Below are 19322 nucleotides of genomic sequence, written 5' to 3'. Positions count from 1 at the left end.
CCATTTCCATGTTACTGGTGAAAGACTTGGATGATGATAAGGCGGTTTCTAGTAGTTATTGAAGATGACCTTCAATTATGTGTCACTGTATGATGTGCTCACTTGGTACATTACGATAACCAATGCATTTTTTTAATTTTGTGTCGATAGTAAGTATTTTATTATTATTTATTTGTTTGTTTATTTTTTGGCCAAGATCTGCACACTTTGTTGAAGATGACCTTCAATTTTGCGTACTTTGGAAAGCGTGACCTTGTTTTTTTATTTAAATTTTATAATTATCACAATGACAATAACAAAATAATTAGCTTTCTTTTTCTTATTCGTTATTTTCATGATTAATGCAGTGAAGTAGCTGGCTTGACAATGATGCACCATATCTTGTTCCTTTCAGATACCGATTACATTGCTAAATGCTCGGATGTCTTTAAAATCATTCAGATGTTGGTCAGGATGGGTGGCACGGCCACTTATTGCATTAATGCTGTCAAAATTATGTTTGATTCTCCCATTGGTATAAGCTCTCTACGGTTTAATGTTTGAACGCATATTGTAATTTGGAAAACATGTCTCATTATTTCTTCTTTATTTGTTTTACAGAGCACAATTCAGGCTATCCATTTTCAGTTGCTACAAGCGCCACCTTCTGTCATAAATTTTGCAGGAGATTTGAAGTATGGTAAGCCATACTAATTCTGGCACCTGAAGCTTTATAACAAAATGTAGTGCATATTTATGGGTTTTGTGCAGTCATAATTCACCTTATGTCATTTTGGTAACAGAGATATTTTATATTATTCATTTTGACAGCTTTCAAGAACAGAAAATCAACTGAAATTGGAATGGTTACTGTTATCTCTTAGCATTATTTATTTATATTACAGTTATGTGAAATAAACAAAGCCTCCAACCTTGTCAGGGGTAAATTTGGAACCCTTGTGAAAATATTGATACGAAGGAAAAGTCATGATTTAACTGTTCATAGGTCACACCTTGATGTACTGGTTTATTTAAAATGCATGTCTGGACTCTGGCCTTGTTTGAGCCTCGGATTTAATAATATTTTAGTGTTCCTATCAGTCTGCTCTCTAACTAAATTTATTCCTTCTTTCTACTTACACCATTTGTTCATTTACTTTCTAGCCATAGGAGATTTTGCCACGGCAGAAGAAGCTAGAAAGGTCAAAAATCTTAAGCTGCAGTTTGCAAACAGGCCAATTTGGATGGCAGCATCAATACACAAGGGTGAAGAAGAAGGTCAGTAATTTATTCTTTGTTTTATCATAGTGATGCATGACCCCTCCATGTGATTATGTCATTTTTATATGGCTAAAGTTTGTTAGATTTATCCTAGATTGTAGTTATTATCTTATAACTGTAACTAAATTGAACTACTTTTGTTGGTAATGTTATAATCATGGAGGTATGATCACTCTTCATATTGTGATGTTTTATGTTATTCATGTATGGTGATGCTTGACATACTGTCTTCTATGTAGCACAAATGCTTCTATTGTGAAGCCTTTACCATGTTGGGCACGTGTCGAACACAATTGTTGCTGAAATTATTATGTATTTTCAGAACTTATTGCATGTCCATTGTCGTGATAATATCATGGTATCATGTTCATGTGTAGACCGCGTTTCTCTCGAGGGTGATGCTTATTTCTTACCTCTACTTAATCCTGTTAATGGGCTTGTTGTGCTATAAGATCGATACTACCATTATTACTTCTTCTGTCGTTTAGTCAGCCCCTTTTCAGAAATTATTTTATAAATTATGTTTTTACTTGCATATTTATGGGTTTTGTGCAGTCATAATAGTTTTTATTTGGTTCCAAAATTGTTATATATTATTTGTTTAACCTTCTTGTTTTGTTGGTCGGATTTTAGAAACCTTACCAGAAAAACAAGACCGTAGTGCAGCTAAAATTTTATGATGTTAAAGTGCCTCCTATTTGAATTCGCAGTTATGCTTTGGGCGCACGAGAAACTAGTAAAGATGTACCCTGAATTGGTCACAGTTCTCATCCCACGGCATCCTCAGCATGGACAGCAGATAATTCAAGTAGGCATCTGATAATATTTGTTTATTTTGTACTATTTCTCCTCTGTAGTGAATGATCTTTTTCCTCCATAAATTCCTTTGTTCTTGCTTATTTTTCTTATATCAGCTGATAATTGAAGTAGATTAAACATAATTATATTGTTTAAGCAGTCATTAAAGAGGCAAGGGATGAATGTTGCAGTGCGGTCTAGAGCTGATATAGTTTCTCCTAGCACAAGTCTCTATGTGGTGGACACTCTAGGTATGTTTCATCTTAGTTGGAGCATCTGGTCCCTATGTTATTGAATTTGAATCGACCCCCTAGTTATTCTTGCATTTTATACATCAGTTTATTTTCTATCATGCGTTGGGCGACAAGATATTTGCTCGAAATGGACTTCCCGAGTTTCTACTGACTGCTTGTAATAGCCAGAAAAATATAAATAAATAAATAAACAAATAAACAAATAAATAAAATAATTATAATATATTGTGGCGGAGATTTTCTCCACCGTTTTACCAAGTCGGTAAAATTTCACCTATCGTCTGATTTAAATCCCTATCTCCGTTAGGAGGAGTTTGCTCATTACCTGAAGCCATATCTTCCTATAAATAATAAAATATTTGGGTCAACTATTATACAAGAAATAATTTCTAAGTCAGTTCCATATCTTCCTATAAATAATAAAATATTTGGGTCAACTATTATACAAGAAATAATTTCTAAGTCAGTTACATATATGCAAATTAAGTAATTATGAACTCAATCATTACTCAACATAATATCACAAATCGGTATTTACAAACCAAAAGTATATTATTAATATTTAACTTTTTAGTTCATACACATATCTGAGGATATGGGTTTACATATATATACATATTTTCTACCAAAATGTCCTACATATACCAAAAGAGTGACTACGAAAACCCATATACTGACATTACAAAATTGTCCTAACAGTTATACTCTATTTCCTCGAAGAAGAGGAGCTGCTGGAGCTAGACTCCTCGGTCGGCTCAGTCTCTTCTGTGTCTTGGCTATGATCGGAGTCTGACATGGGGTTAGGATCAATGCCAGAAGTCCCCCATCCTTCCAGATCGAGGTCTGGATCAATCCTCAGGGTATTCGACTCACCCTCAGAAGGGGCAAGTCATTGGTCGTCACTAGGAACCTGGGCTACAAGGGACTCCATATCAGAGGGGTCGGATAAAATTATAATGATTTCTGAAGGTGATGAATCAACTGGAATAACTTCTACTGCTATATCCTCATCCTCAGCATGATCAACCACAGATTCTGATGAATCTATCATAATAACTTCTACGGGCTCGACCTCCGATGAGTGTGGGGTCATATGGTTAACTACTATCAAGCTTGGGTCAGTTTCATCAGAAGTATATCCCAAGTCTCTTAAGCTGGGTTCCCAAGAACTATCTACAGAAATCATAGAGCTGGACAGGGTAGATGATGAACTGGAAGATGAATTGGTTCCCGCCATTCTACAAAACGGGGAACCATCCATCAGCTCACTGAAGAAAAAGGACAGTGAAATAAAATAAACATCTAAGCACTCCTTAACAAACCTAAAAGGCTTTACTATAAAATATTTATATGCATACATGTATATACACTCCTTAACAAACCTAAAAGGCTTTACTATAAAATATTTATATGCATACATGTATATACATATGTATACATGCATATATATCACATAGTTGATCCATACGATAACACTCATCTAGCGCATATACACTATGCTAACGTGCCCTATAAGGCTTCTACCGTCAAAACCTAGGCTCTGATACCATCTTACTGTCACACCCCGAAATTGCAACGAAAATTTATAAATGCAGGGTGCGCGACAGCAGCGACCCGTGCACGAGACAAGTCTTATGCACGTGTCAAGCCTGACACTTCATATCACATAGTTTATCTCAAAATGTTCATAAACATGTTGATGATATAAGTCAGAGCAACTATATATGTATGTAATCGGTACTTACAGCCCACAAGCTCACCGTTATAAACATTTTTACAAAACAAAACAAATTGTGCTGAAGGTAACATCAAAAAGAAGAGGCTCTCCATATAACGCCTCAGCCAAAGCTCAGACCAAAAGTTCGGCTAGTATGAAGCTACGTCGGATCTGAAAAAAAATTAAAAACAACGGGGTGACCTAGCGCTCAGTGAGAACATTTCCCACTAGAGTTTCTAGATAACTAACAAATAGTAATAAACATAATTCTCAGAAATAACGAATTATAAGTTTTGCATGAGAAATTCAAAGATAGCAAAATACGATCCAAATATCATAATATTGTCGTCTTCAAGAAGAATACAATAATTATATTTTCTTTCTTATGTACAACTGAATATACTGTGAAGTTTCTTGGAATCAAACCCTTTTTGAATCAAGGTAAACATTAAGAAGGAAAAGAACCACTAATTTGTACAAAACCCGAGAATTTTTGTTTTCTTAATTTCACAATCAAATATTCTGAATCTTAATTCTCGATGAGTTATTCATTAATGTAAAAATCACCTCATAGGTCACACTAAGGCTACGAATTATAGCCCAGTAACAAGGGAATGCATAAAACGCATCACATGACAGATAATTTTCGGGAATCGAATGTACCTAACACTGTCATAGGTTACTGGTCAAATACAGAGGGGCCAGAATAAATTTCAGAAGGGTCAATACAGAATGGCTAATACAGAGAGGCCAAATAAAGGTGCATTCACCATATGGCAGGTATAAACAATCCATAGTGAACTATTTGAGGGTTTGAAAACATCGAGATCATATGTCCAATGAGTAATACTTTGCATCTCAAAATTTACAGATATTTTCAAGTGAAGTTGACAAGGTAAAACTTCTTATCCCAGTTAAGACAGTTTACGAATTTTTTTTAATCAGATACCAAGTCACAGAAAATCTTTAAATCCGTTAAACCGTTGAAATATGTTTAAAATACTTCATCAAAACTTTTAGATAAAGCAATGCCTACAATTAGTTGAAACTGCATGAGAGCCAATTCGCTTTTCATAGTTCGTATAAAATCAAATTGATTTTTCATATCTTGTACGAAACAATATCATATTTATGGTTTACGCCACAACAAAGGTAGATCAAATCTTTATATACATGAAAATGATATATTATTTTTTGATTACAAGATAAATCAAATATAATATTCATGCAATTTCATATTATAAAATACTAATGAGAAATGAACTCACCTTAAGTGGACACGACTTTCCCAAAATATTATCTTCTTAAATATCAACCAGATCCTATAATATAAGATATAGAACTAATTATTAATTCAGGACAAACATATATTATAGGTAAATCAATTCATAATCTAGAGCCTAACAATCTCAAATATAATCCCTAACAGTTTAAAATTAGGGTAGATATGGATTTATTTCTAACTTAGTAGGGGATTATGAGTAATTAATACAGCCCAAAAGTGATATCTTTATCTGCAAATTGGACTTATTTATAAACAAAGCAAATAACAAGGGTCCCAAAATAATTTTGTCCCATTTCCTCTCTCCTTCATCTCTTCTTCTTCCCGTTACTTTTCTCCTCATCATTCATTTTTTTCTGTTTCTTTCTTCTTCTCCTCTCTCTCTCCCCCCTCTCTCCTTCTTTCTTTTCCTCCTCTACGGCGCCAAGTTGGCGCGGCTGCTCAAGTTCCGCCGCCGGAGCGGCCACCCGAGGGCGAGCCCTCCTCAACGCCGACGGTCAGGTAAGTTTTCTTTTTTTTTCATTTTTTTCGGTTGGGCATCAGAGCATTATCTCTTTCTCTCTCTCATCATGAGGGTAGGATCGCCGGCGATGAAGAGCTGCCAACAACAAGAACCGTCGGATCTAGGGTTAGTACTCTCTCTCTTTCCATAAAATCTTAATAGGTATTTCAAAAATCGAACTTGTTCGTTATAATCACTATCCTATTAGAAACTAATTAGATAAAAGAGAATAGAAAATAAATTACCTTAGATTCTCTTTTTTTCACTTTCACCTTCATCTTCTTCTTCTTCTTCTTCCTTTTTTTACACGAATTTCTCACATTTTCCTCCCTTAAATATTATTGGGAGGCGGTGAAATTTTACCGACTTGGTAAAGCGGTGGAGAAAATCTCTGTCGCAAGATATTATAATTATTTTGTTTATTTGTTTATTTGTTTATTTATTTATTTATTTATATTTTTCTGACTATTATACTTCATGCTGCTGGTTTGCTTTAACTTCATCTAGCAAAGAAGGTTGTGGAAGAAGGCACTCGAGGAGAATTTAAGATACATAAAGATGGATCATTGAGGTTTGGAACTAGAGTTTGTGTGCCTAACATACCAGAAATAAAGAAAAAGATTCTAAAAGAGGCATATCACTCTCTATATACTATGCATCCTGGATCAACAAAAATGTATAAAGACCTGAAGGAAATATATTGGTGGAATAATATGAAGAAGGAAATTGCCACCTATATTGCAGAATGTTTCACTTGCCAACAAGTAAAGGTGAGCACCAAAGACCAGCTGGATTAGTTCATAACTTAGACATACTAATGTGGAAATGAGAAAAGATCACCATGGATTTTGTCACTAGCCTTCCGAAATCTTTAAGAAAGGATGATGCAATATGGGTAATTGTGGACTGGTTGACAAAGTCGGCATACTTTTTACCTATCAATATGAAATTCTCATTAGAAAAGCTGACTAAAATATATATTAATGACATAGTGAGTATGCATGGTGTACCAATATCAATAGTTTCTGATCGAGATCCTCGGTTCACATCAGAATAATGGAAAAGTGTGCATAGAGCTCTGCAGACTAAACTAAATTTCAGCTCAGCTTACCATCCACAGGCAGATGGTCAATCAGAACGAACAATTCAAACATTGAAAGATATGTTGAGATGTTGTATACAATAACAGTTACCAAGCTAGCATTCATATGGCACCGTATGAACTTCTTTATGGAAGGAAGTGCAGGTCTCCTATTCATTGGGATGATGTTGGCGAAAGGAAACTTCTTGGACCAGAATTGGTACAACAAGCAATTGATAAAATTCAATTAGTTTGAGAACGTATTCGCACAGCACAAAGTCGTTAGAAGAGTTATGCTGACCAAAGATGAAGAGAATTGGAGTTCCAGGTGGGCAATCATGTTTTCTTGAAGGTTTTGCCTACCCGAGGAGTGAAAAGATTCAGAATTCAAGGGAAGTTAAGCCCGAGATTTATCGGTCCTTTTGAAATTCTGGAACGTATTGGTCCAGTGGCGTACAGATTAGCATTACCACCAGCCTTGTCTGGAGTACACGATGTATTTCACATATCGATGCTTCGAAAGTTCATCCGAGATCCAAATGAGATCATTGAGTTGTCTCTAGTGGAGCTCAAGCTATATTTGACCTATGAGGAAAGATCAGAACGTATTGTGAATTTTAAAGAACAAGTACTTAGACACCGAATAATCAAATATGTGAAAGTTCAGTGGAAGAATCACTCTGAAAGAGAAGCTACTTGGGAGACTGAGGATTCTATGTGAGAGAGATATCCAGAACTCTTTCGAAATATAGGTATGTTAAGTTTCAAGGGCGAAATTTTTTATTAGGTGGGGAGAGTGTAATAGCCAGAAAAATATAAATAAATAAATAAATAAATAAAATAATTATAATATCTTGTGGCGGAGATTTTCTCCAACGCTTTACCAAGTCGGTAAAATTTCACCGCCTCCCAACGGTATTTAAGGGAGGAAAATGTGAGAAATTCGTGTAAAAAAAAAGGAAGAAGAAGAAGAAGAGGAAGGTGACAGCGAAAAAAAAGGAGGAATCTAAGAAAATTTATTTTCTATTCTCTTTTATCTAATTAGTTTCTAATAGGATAGTGATTATGATGAACAAGTTCGATTTTTGAAATACCTATTAAGATTTTATGGAAAGATAGAGTACTAACACTAGATCCAGCGGTTCTTGTCGTCGACGGCTCTTCATCGCCGGCGATCCTACCCCCACGGTGAGAGAGAGAAAGAGATAGATACTCTGATGCCCAACCGTAAAAAAAACGAAAAAAAGAAAACTTACCTGACCGCCGGCGTTGAGCATCCGCGCCAACTTGGCGCCGCAGAGGAGGAAAAGAGAGGAGAGGGGGGGGGGGGGGGAAAGAAAGAAGGGGGGGGGGGGAGAGAGAGGAGAAGAAGAAGAAAGAAACAGAAAAAAATGAATGATGAGGAGAAAAGTAACGGGAAGAAGAAGAGATAAAGGAGAGAGGAATTAGGAAAAATTTTAGTTATATAGCAAAATTATTTTGGGACCCTTGTTATTTGCTTTGTTTACAAATAAGTCCAATTTGCAGATAAAGATATCACTTTTGGGCTGGATTAATTACTCATAATCCCCTACCTCATCATAAATTAGAAATAAATCCATATCTACCCTATTTAGGGATTTTAAACTGTTAGGGATTATATTTGAAATTATTAGGCTCTAGATTATGAATTGATTTACCCATAATATATGTTTGTCCTGAATTAATAATTAGTTTTATATCTTATATTATAGGATCTGGTTGATATTCAGGAGGATAATATTTTGGGAAAGTCGTGTCCACTTAAGGTGAGTTCATTTCTCATTAGTATTTTATAATATGAAATTACATTAATATTATATTTGATTTATCTTGTAATCGAAAAATAATATATCATTTTCATGTATATAAAGATTTGATCTACCTTTGTTGTGGCGTAAACCATAAATATGATATTGTTTCGTACAAGATATGAAAAATCAATTTGATTTTATATGAACTATGAAAAGCGAATTGGCTCTCATGCTGTTTCAACTAATTGTAGGCATTGCTTTATCTAAAAGTTTTGATGAAGTATTTTAAACATATTTCAACGGTTTAACGGATTTATAGATTTTTTGTGACTTGGTATCTGATTAAAAAAATTCGTAAACTGTCTTAACTGGGATAAGAAGTTTTACCTTGTCAACTTTATTTGAAAATATCTGTAAATTCTGAGATGCAAAGTATTACTCATTGGACATGTGATCTCGATGTTTTCAAACCCTCAAATAGTTCACTATGGATTGTTTCTGCCTGTCATATGGTGAATGCACCTTTATTTGGCCCCTCTGTGTTAGCCCTTCTGTATTGGCCCTTCTGAAATTTATTCTGGCTCCTCTGTATTTGGCCAGTAACCTATGACAGTGTTAGGTGTATTTGATTCTCGGTAATTATCTGTCATGTGATGCGTTTTACGCATTCCCTTGTTAGTGGGCTATAATTCGTAGCATTAGTGTGACATATGAGGTGATTTTTACATTCATGAATAACTTATCGAGAATTAAGATTCTGAATATTTGATTGTGAAATTGAGAAAACAAAAATTCTCGGGTTTTGTTCAAATTAGTGGTTCTTTCCCTTCTTAATGTTTACCTTGATTCAAAAAGAATTTGATTCCAAGAAACTTCACAGTATATTCAGTTACACATAAGAAAGAAAATATAATTGTTGCATTCTTCTTGAAGACGATAATATTATGATATTTGGATCGTATTTTGCTATTTTTGAATTTCTCATGTAAAACTTATAATTCGTTTTTTCTGAGAATTATGTTTATTACTATTTTGTTAGTTATCTAGGAATTCTAGTGGGAAATGTTCTCATTGAGCGCTAGCTCACCCTGTTGTTTTTAAATTTTTTTAAGATCCGGCGTAGTTTCATACTAGCCGAACTTTTGGCTGAGAGGCGTTATATGGAGAGCCTCTTCTTTTTTGATGTTACCTTCAGCAATTTGTTTTGTTTTGTAAAAATGTTTATAACGGTGAGCTTGTGGGCTGTAAGTACCGATTACATACATATATAGTTGCTCTGACTTATATCATCAACATGTTTATGAACATTTTGAGATAAACTATGTGATATGAAGTGTCAGGCTTGAAGAGGAATGTTATCAGTAGGAATTGACCTGGTATAAGAATTAGAAAATCTCGTTGGTTATTGAAACAGTTATTTGCATGACCGGCAATGGTTGATGAAAACGTAGGCTTAAGTTCAATAAGTGGCAAATTTAAGCTTAGTTTACAGTTAAAATCAAGTTGTTTCCCTTGTATTATATATTAAATCATTTCATTAATGAGCTTTCTGAGAGATGGATATCTTCAAGTATTCATAAAATTATTTGTTTCATGCATCATACAGGTGAACTAAGAATGCTTTATAAAGTTACTCCTATAGCTGTTGTCGGAGGTTCTTTTCTGCCTAATTTGGCTGGGCATAACATTTCTGAGGCTGCTGCAGCTGGTTGTGCTGTTTTAACGGGTAGCATTTGTTTCTTAAACTCTGATCTTTCCTTTTAATCCATTAATTTTTTACCCCTCTTCTTTTGTTTTTCCATGATATTCGTCCTGACGTTATTTTGAACCTCTTGTGCTACATGGTATAACTCAGCATGCTTGATGTTTCTTTTATCTGTTTGTAATTTTTTCTCATGGGAGTGATGCTTAATTGTTTAAACCAACTTCAGGTCCCCATGTTGGGCATTTCTCTAAGATGATAGCGGAAATGAAGCAAGTAGATTATTCATCAGTTCTTCAGGTGAGAACTGGTATCTCCTCTTTGAGGTTTTGTGTCTAAACTAAAATAGTTTTAGCATTCTCTGCTCTCCTCTTGCCTAAAAAAATCAATTTCTAGACAGCATGAACTTACATGAGATAAAAACTTAATCATCATCAAAGTATTTTCATCAAAATCTGGTTGTTTATGGATGATTTGAAGTCATTAAATGTTCAAAAATGAAACTGACCAAAATTCCAAAATGTAGTTGCCAAATTGAGTGGCCCTCTAGTATATAGCCCAGACATCACAGTTGTATACATTGCATTCATTCCCACAACAAATGCCTAAAGAACTAAACAAAAATACACGTGCACATTACGAGAATCGAGCTTGCTCATCTCATGTTATATTAAAGGTTGCTGGGAGGATGGAGCTCTTGGAAACCCTAGACTGGCTACTCGGTAAACCCGAGGCACGAGAAGCATGTCAACAAGCGGCAAAAAAAGCATTCTCAACTATTTCAAGTGGTGTTGTACAGAGAGTTTGGGAGTCCATTGATGTTCATGTTCTCAGCAAACGTTAAAGGACAACCAGGATTATTATTTTTAAAATTTTATTTTTGAGCTATTAATGGAAGGAGACTCGTGTATGTGGATCTGATTAGTAATCATCTTCATACATTCGATGTCTCATGCAACATATAGTTGTGAATAGAATTCATGTAGCCGACTCCTAGGTGGAGGTTTTGTTGTCACTATTGTTGTGCACACGAGCAAAACCAAATTTTGTTTTCATCTGATCCGAGTGTTAAGAACGAGGTAAAGGTTTGTAGGATCTCGCAGGAAAATCATTAACATGCTCGGGGCTTGCTTATGCCTGGTTATAAAATGCTCATTACTAGAGAAGCAAAAAAAAATTCTGACGTTTTTAATGCAATTTACTTATTGTGTTTTCTGGCATTATAGATATTATTGTATTAATTCCTTTAAGGCATGGACAAATAATGGTTGAATAAATATCTGGAATATCTGCGCACGACAAATATGTCTATTCGAGTTGTTTGGCTTTACCCTAATTAATTAATATCAGGCAATACCTCTGTATCTAGCAAAATCTGAGTTCATCTTGATACAAGATGAGTAGAGACTCAATAATCGAATAATATCCATATCCGCATTTGCAGTCCGAAGGGCTTATTTGGATTGGGGGTAATGTGAGGGGTTACATTACTCTTGTTTGGGAAATCTTTTGAGATACTTAATGAGGGGACAGTTGAGATAATAGAGAGGGGGAAAAAACTTTAGATTTTGTTCTCTCCAAATTGTAGTGCAATGGAGAGGGAGGTAGGTAAATCCGTAAATGTAACTCTTAAAAAAAGAGAATATTACATAAAGACACTTTTAGCCCCTATATCATGATGAGATTCAAAGGGGTGAAATAACATCTAAGATATTTACATAAATTTACATATATTTCATTACCTTCCTTTCACTTTATTAGACTTTCCAAAGGGGGTGAAATTCAAATAAGTCCCCATTGAATTATATTACTAATTTCTCAAATAAGTTCTCCATGTTCTCTTACCTTCCCTTTACTTAACTTATCATATATTTCCTTAATTTTTCTTCGCTATGCGCAAATCCAAACAAGCCCTAATAGAAGAAAAAAAAAACGAAAAAAAGTTTTGGTAAAAATAAATAAATGAATATGTCTACAGTCAAAGAGCTTAGGAGTAAAATCATGAATAACGCATTATTGAGCTTAGGACAAGGAGGAGCATTGATCTACGTACCATGAAGACAGATAAAAGGATTCAGTATTTGTTAGTTGCGAATTCTAAGTTTGAAAATCATTGCGTTGTCCTATATATTATAACAAGGAAGGATGTAAAAAAAAAAAATTGGGTGTGTGGGACCTCCATCTGATTACAGCTACAATAGCGATCGAGGACACAAATTTCATACACGGCTAATATTGTGTTTGAGGAAATACACAATTTAGTACGATAATACCTAGACATGAATACTTTTGCATTTTCAGAAAAAGAACGTTAGGGCATGTTTGGCAACTCGAAAATGAATCAAAAAATTGTCAGTTACTTTTTTTCCTTTTTATTTTTTATTTTTACAAATGACTTTCACGTCTGCGTCATCATGCTAGTGAAATATAGTTTGTTTGAAAAACAAAATTATTGTTAAAAGTACAATGTGAAGGTAATGTGATAAAATAGGAATAATTAGTAAATGTAGTTAAAATTATTTAATTAAAATTAATTACCGTTTTTATCACTTTCATATGACTTCACCAATTTTTTAAGGGAAGCTAAAATTACTTTAGATCATATGTGACTACTTCCTTGTATTTTCCTTTCATCTTTCACTTACGTGTAAACAAAATACCCCCTTAATGAAAAAAAAAAATCAACTGCATACTACCATTCAAGCACATTCTCATGATGAACCCATTGGATATGGGATCAACATCACACCAGGTATACAAGCACTACCGGGCCAAATCGCACAACAGGTTATTAAAAGAGGTTGTCAGTCATTAAATGATTTAACTCCAAACATAATTTTTAACAAATCGCCAAAATGAAGAGTAGATGGCAAATACAGTTCAATCTTTCAAGCTCTTAAAAGAAGTCAGACGAAACAAATTACAAAAAGCATGACACAACTTCTTCATCCCAAATTCTGGGAGCATTAATTTTGCAACAAGGAATAATTATCCGGTGAGTCCATCAGGAAGATCACTCATTCCATATCTCCTCATTAGTTCAACTATTGCTTCAGCCAGAGAGGCGCTTAGTCAATTTCAATTACAGCGGATACTGCATCCAAGTGTGTAGCCAAGTGCTTCTTCACCCCGCAACTGTGCAAGGTACTCTCCTGACGGGGAACGCCGGTCGAGAAACTTCGAATCCACGAAGAGGATTTTGAACACAAGAAAACAATGTAATATATTGATTGAATTCTGAATAACTTCATGTCTTACAATTAAACAAATCAACCTATTTATACTATTCTACCTAAAAAAGGAAATATAAAACAGATTCCTAACTCTAGTTGGTTTGCATAAACCGATTCCTAACTTTCCAAAACCATATTTCTAATTTTGTTCTGCATCAGTTCCCTCCTTCTTCGAAAGAACTCGACCCCGAGTTCATTACTGGAATTGAGATGTCATCTTCGGAATAAAATGGGAATATGTCCTTGACGTTGAAAGTCCTTGATATGGCAAACTCTGGAGGCAAATCAATTACATATGCATTGGCATTGATCCTTTGGAGAACTTTAAATGGGCCATACTTCTTCATCTTTGTCTTGTTATAAGTGCCTGCCGGAAATCTTTCTTTACGCAAGTGAACCATAACAAGATCGTCAACTTCATACGTCTTGACTCGCCTGTGTTTATCTGCATCTTCCTTATATTTGGAGTTGGACACTTCCAAATTTTTCTTCACCTCAGCATGTATTAGAAACACTTTCAATCATGGCATTAGCTGATTCATTTAAGCCTGAGATCTTTGGAAGCACAAAAAGATCAAGAACATGATTAGGTACTTTCGAATATACAATCTGGAATGGTGACTTCCCTGTAGAACGATTCACAGTGGTGTTGAAAGCAAATTCGGCCTGAGGTAGCATAAGATCCCACTGTTTGGGTTTCTCTCTGGATAAGCAACGTATTAAATTTCCCAAAGAACGGTTAACAACTTCCGTTTGTCCATCAGTCTGAGGGTGACAAGTGCTACTGAATTTTAATGAAGTTCCAAGGCGCATCTATAGAGTCTTCCAAAAATAACTCAAGAATTTTGTATCTCTATCTGAAGTAATAGACTTAGGAACCCCCATGAAGACGCACAATCTCTTTGAAGAACAAAGTAGCAATGTTGGTGGCATCTGATGTTTTTTTGCAAGGAACAAAATGTGACATCTTTGAATAACGATCAACAACAACCATAACTGAATCAACACCACGTTGGGTTCTTGGGAGACCCAATATAAAATCCATAGATACATCAACCCAAGGAGCATCTGGTATCGGCAAAGGTGTATAGAGACCTGTATTTTGAGATTGACCCTTGGCTTGTTGACATGTAAAGCATCGTTTAACTAGCTTCTCAACATCACGTTTCAAAGAGGGCCAATAATATCTTTCTTCCACCAAAGAAATAGTCTTATCACGACCAACATGACCACCAAGTCCACCTCCATGTAGTTCACGTATAACGTGCTCTCTTAAAGATCCTCGAGGAATGCACAAACGATTTCCTTTGAAAAGAAAACCATCATGTATGAGAAAATCATTGGTCCCTGTCTGTTGTAAAGAGCACTTAGACCACAAGTCTAAAAAATCTGTATCATCCACGTATAAATCTTTCAAGTAATCAAATGCAGAAATATCACTGTGAACTGTAACAAGCAAAGCATCACGTCGGCTTAAGGCATCTGCAACTTCGTTGAGTTTTCCAGATTTGTGTTTGATGGAGAAAGTGTATGTAGGCGTCTAAAACTGTCTATGAGAGCCCGCACGAAACTCGAAGCAATGAATGGGCGAGTCAAGAAGATTCGTCAAACCAACTCGTGCGCGTCGGTCAAACGTGTGCACGTCAATCAACTCGTGCGCGCCAGTCAACACGCGCACGTCAATCAGCTCGTGTGCGCCGGTCAACGCGCGCACGTCAACCAACGCGTGCGCGCCGGTCAGCGCGCGCACGTCAATCAACTCGTGCGCGCCGATCAACGCGCGCACGTCAACCAACGCGTGCGCGTCAGTCAAACACGTGCACGTCAAACCAACTCGTGCGCATCGGTCAGCGCGCGTACGTCAAATCATCTCGTGCGCATCGGTCAACGCGCGTACGTCAAACCAACTCGTGCGTGCCGGTCAACGCACGCACGTCAATCAGCCCGCGCGCATCGATCAGTACGCGTATATTAACCAAACCAATCCGACCCGCGCAAGCGCGGGTCGGATTATTCCGACCCGCACAAGCGCGGGTTGGATGATTCCGACCCGCACAAGTGCGGGTCGGATCATTCCGACCCGCGCAAGCGCGGGTCGGATTATTCCGACCCGCGCGAGCGTGGGTCAGATCGTCCTGCTGCGCAGTCTAAAGTCTCAAAACACGTTTTGACAGTTTTAAATTGGTTTTTTGCAGGGTTTATCGGTTCCAGGGGTTCTTAACTGACTTGAGATCATCCCTAAACGTTGTTAGGCTGTTGTTGACTGAAGATAGAGCCAAATCCCTTATTCTTATCTAAATAACCGCATTTTGAGGCCTATAAATATGAACCAAAGGCCTCCATTTTCTAGATCTGGAATTTTATCAAGAGGACGAAGTGCTGCTGGATTGGAGAGTGAAGGAGCACGAAATTTCAGCAAAGGACAGTGAGATCCCGGCGAACTTCGGAGCAAAGGAGAAGCCATTCGAAGGATCTGAAGCCCGTACGTCCGTTCCTTGAGATTAGGCTTTGTCTTAATCTCGAGAAGAGCCCTGATATCGCTTTGTCGATTCCAGGATCAAATACTTCCTCGGCGAAGGCGAAGCTCTGCCAAATTTTTCATCAACCGGATCCAGATCTAAGGCGGTCCACGGATAAACCCCGGCACCGGCGAAGAACCCACGCAAGCAAGAGCCGATAAACGGATCTTGCGTTTATTTTCAAGAAAGTTGTAATCTTTTTCTTTTGTTATTTGAATTCATTTGTAACGTTTAAAGTTTAATGAAATCAATGACTAAGGTGACTTTCGACGGAAACAAACTGGCGACCACAGTGGGAGCCGACAGCCTTTCTGCGAAGGCTGACGTGTCGCAACCTCGGATCCCGATCCCGGTTGAAACGGAGGTCGAATATGAGTTCGACCAGCAGAAGTACGAGGAGTACTTGTCCTCCTCCTCCAGATCGGCCTCTCCTCGCAGATCCAGGAAGGCCTACTCCAGGAAGACCCGCTGGACTTCAACTGCAGAAGCCCAAGAAGAAGATCTTCCCGCCACCGCTGCACCCGTGGCTTACAACGCCCCGTCGGCATCCGACGAGGCTAAAACTACAGATCTGAACCCCTTAAGCAAAGGGTCGACTGTTGAGGATGTGCCCACTCTATCAAAGAGAGCACGTCAGAGGCGACGTCAACGCCTCGCACGCCAACTGGCCAAAGCCTTGGAACCAGTTGATGGAGTCCGCTATGAGGCGGATCTGAAAAGTAGAAGGCGCCAACCACCACAACAGAGAGTGGACAGCCCCTCCTCTTTTAAACCAGTGAAGAACGAATGGGTTCGCGTCAAAAGGAACCGATCAACTCTTCAAGAGCGGATTCACAAACGCCGCGCATTGCTCGCACAAGCAAAAATTCTGTTGCAAGAGGCCAAGAAATTGGAGAAAGAAGGAGTGGAACATAAACCACAAAGACTGCAGCAAGTATGGAGGCCAAAGTCTAAAACGGCGGCCAAAAATGTCGAGAAACGTCAGTCACTCCAATCCGACCCGCGAAATCGCGGGTCACTCCAATCCGACCCGCGAAAACGCGGGTCACTCCAATCCGACCCGCGAAATCGCGGGTCACTCCAATCCGACCCGCGAAAACGCGGGTCACTCCAATCCGACCCGCGAAATCGCGGGTCACTCCAATCCGACCCGCGAAAACGCGGGTCACTCCAATCCGACCCGCGAAATCGCGGGTCACTTCAATCCGACCCGCCAAAGCGCGGGTCACTTCAATCCGACCCGCCGAAACGCAGGTCACTTCAATCTGACCCGCCAAAACGCAGGTCACTCCAATCCGACCTTCCAACTTGCGGGTCGTCCAAATCCGACCTTCCAACTTGCGGGTCACCCAAGTCTGACTCGCAACAGATTCAAGGCAGAAAGTGTCCTGCACCTATTTCTTCGATTCCATCGAGTTCCGCACCTCCGGTTGAGATTTGTGACAGTGTGGATTTGTCCCATTTCAAGATGACCATCAAAGATCGCCTTGGCCCTTCACCCGATGATCGGGGCAAAACTCCGGTCAAAGAGCGCTTAGGCCGATTGAATGAATCTCGAGCACATTGTCAGGCTGGAGGTCGTCATCCTAAGCAGTGGAAGAGAAGGTATAACGGGAAAAGTCCCGTAAATGACCGCATTGGACTGCGTGTTGAAATCCAGGAGCCTGTTGAGGGCCGACATTCACAAAAACGTCGCCTTAGACATGCGACTCCTGAAAATGCTAACAAAGCGTTGTATCCTCAGAAGAAAACGTACTCGTCAGACGAAGACGTTATACCTGGGAAGTCGTGCCAACACACGATAGGTTGCTCCAGTCATCAAACTGACGAGTTGTACTATCAAGCTGGGGGTGCGAACAAATCCAGGAAAATGAGTGCCCGGAAAACAGATTCTCACTGTCCATGTGCCAAAATCATCAAGGCAGTGTTGTCAGAATGTTGCTGTTCCAAGACCACCCCGGAGAGAGTTTCAGTATTTGAAAGAATCTCCACCAAAACGTCTGAATCCAGACCAAGACGTTTCCGAAAGAAGAGAGTTGTTCTCCAAGATGATGAATTTCTAAAAGTATCTGTTAACATGACCGGAAGAGGAAAGTCAACACGACACTTCAGTCCGGATCAGTTCACCGAAGTGTCCCAACGTATGACTCGATTGCGAACAGGGACCAGTAGGCGAAAGAACTACCAAAGAATACAGAAGGGACTTCCTTCAGAAGATGAAACTTCGGAGGTATACTCGGATGCCGGCTCGGATGCTTGCTCGGCGATGGCCTCCGATGACACCGCATCAAGTGCAGGACAGTCTTATGAGTCACTTATGATTAGCACTGAACAGATGGCCAAAATACTTGAGGATGCCCTGACTAAGCAGAAGGAAAACTTCAAGTTCGAAATGGAAATGGCCATGCAGCAGATGAGAGAAATGCATGACCAACAGATTGCGATATTGACAACTCATCAAGGAGAGACTAGCCGTCGTAACAATCCTGACCAAGCTGATAATGATCGAGAAGGGGAGGATAATGTCAACATGAACACCCCTCCCGTCAATAACAATAATGGGGGTGGCCCTTCGGATGATAACAATACGAAAGAGGACCACGTTACCTCTCCCCGAAACCACTCGAAGACAGATACGAGTGAAGACAAGAAGATGAGGGATTTGGAGAGCAAGATCAATGCGTTGATGAATGCTCAGGAAGTGAAAAGGTCTGGAATACCGTGCCCATACCCAAGGGAGTGGGAATCAATCCCGTATCCAGCAAAATTCAATTTGATCAATTTCACGCCATTTGATGGAAAGGGTTCCCCCACGCAGCATTTAATATACTTCAAGTCTCATTTGGGAATAATCTCCGGGAACGAACCTCTGATGGTACGGTCATTCGTCGGCACTCTTCGCGGAGCAGCCTTCGATTGGTATCGCCGCCTCAAGCCGGGGAGCATCGCCAGTTGGGATGACATGGAGGATATGTTTCTCACAAATTTCTTTGACGACGACACTGAGGTCTCGATCGGGACATTATTTGATGAGAAACAAAAGGACGGAGAGTTAGTAGAGAATTTCATTAAGCGATTCCGAAACAAGGCCATGAATTGTAGGGATCCGATTAGTGAAGACTTTATTCTGGAGACTTGTCATAACAATCTTTCATTGGATATTCTTGAAGCTATGGGAATGGCACCATCTAAGACCTGGAAA

General features: G+C 38.4%; 1 protein-coding gene across 1 annotated transcript in view; it reads left to right on the top strand.

Annotated features, from left to right (window-relative positions):
• LOC109838241 (probable 3-deoxy-D-manno-octulosonic acid transferase, mitochondrial) overlaps positions 1-11425 on the top strand; it is a 14246-nt gene extending 2821 nt beyond the window's left edge. Inside the window, 8 exon segments of the mRNA XM_020406697.1 lie at positions 395-514; positions 601-679; positions 1144-1257; positions 1971-2068; positions 2219-2309; positions 10273-10392; positions 10598-10668; positions 11045-11425. Coding sequence (XP_020262286.1) covers positions 395-514; positions 601-679; positions 1144-1257; positions 1971-2068; positions 2219-2309; positions 10273-10392; positions 10598-10668; positions 11045-11212 — 861 coding nt within the window. The 3' untranslated portion in view covers positions 11213-11425.

Source organism: Asparagus officinalis, chromosome 4 (assembly GCF_001876935.1).
Source record: "Asparagus officinalis chromosome 4, Aspof.V1, whole genome shotgun sequence".
In the NCBI taxonomy this organism is placed as follows: domain Eukaryota; kingdom Viridiplantae; phylum Streptophyta; class Magnoliopsida; order Asparagales; family Asparagaceae; genus Asparagus; species Asparagus officinalis.
The sequence above is the reverse complement of the archived record's forward strand: the minus strand, read 5'-3'. Positions and strand labels throughout refer to the sequence as shown.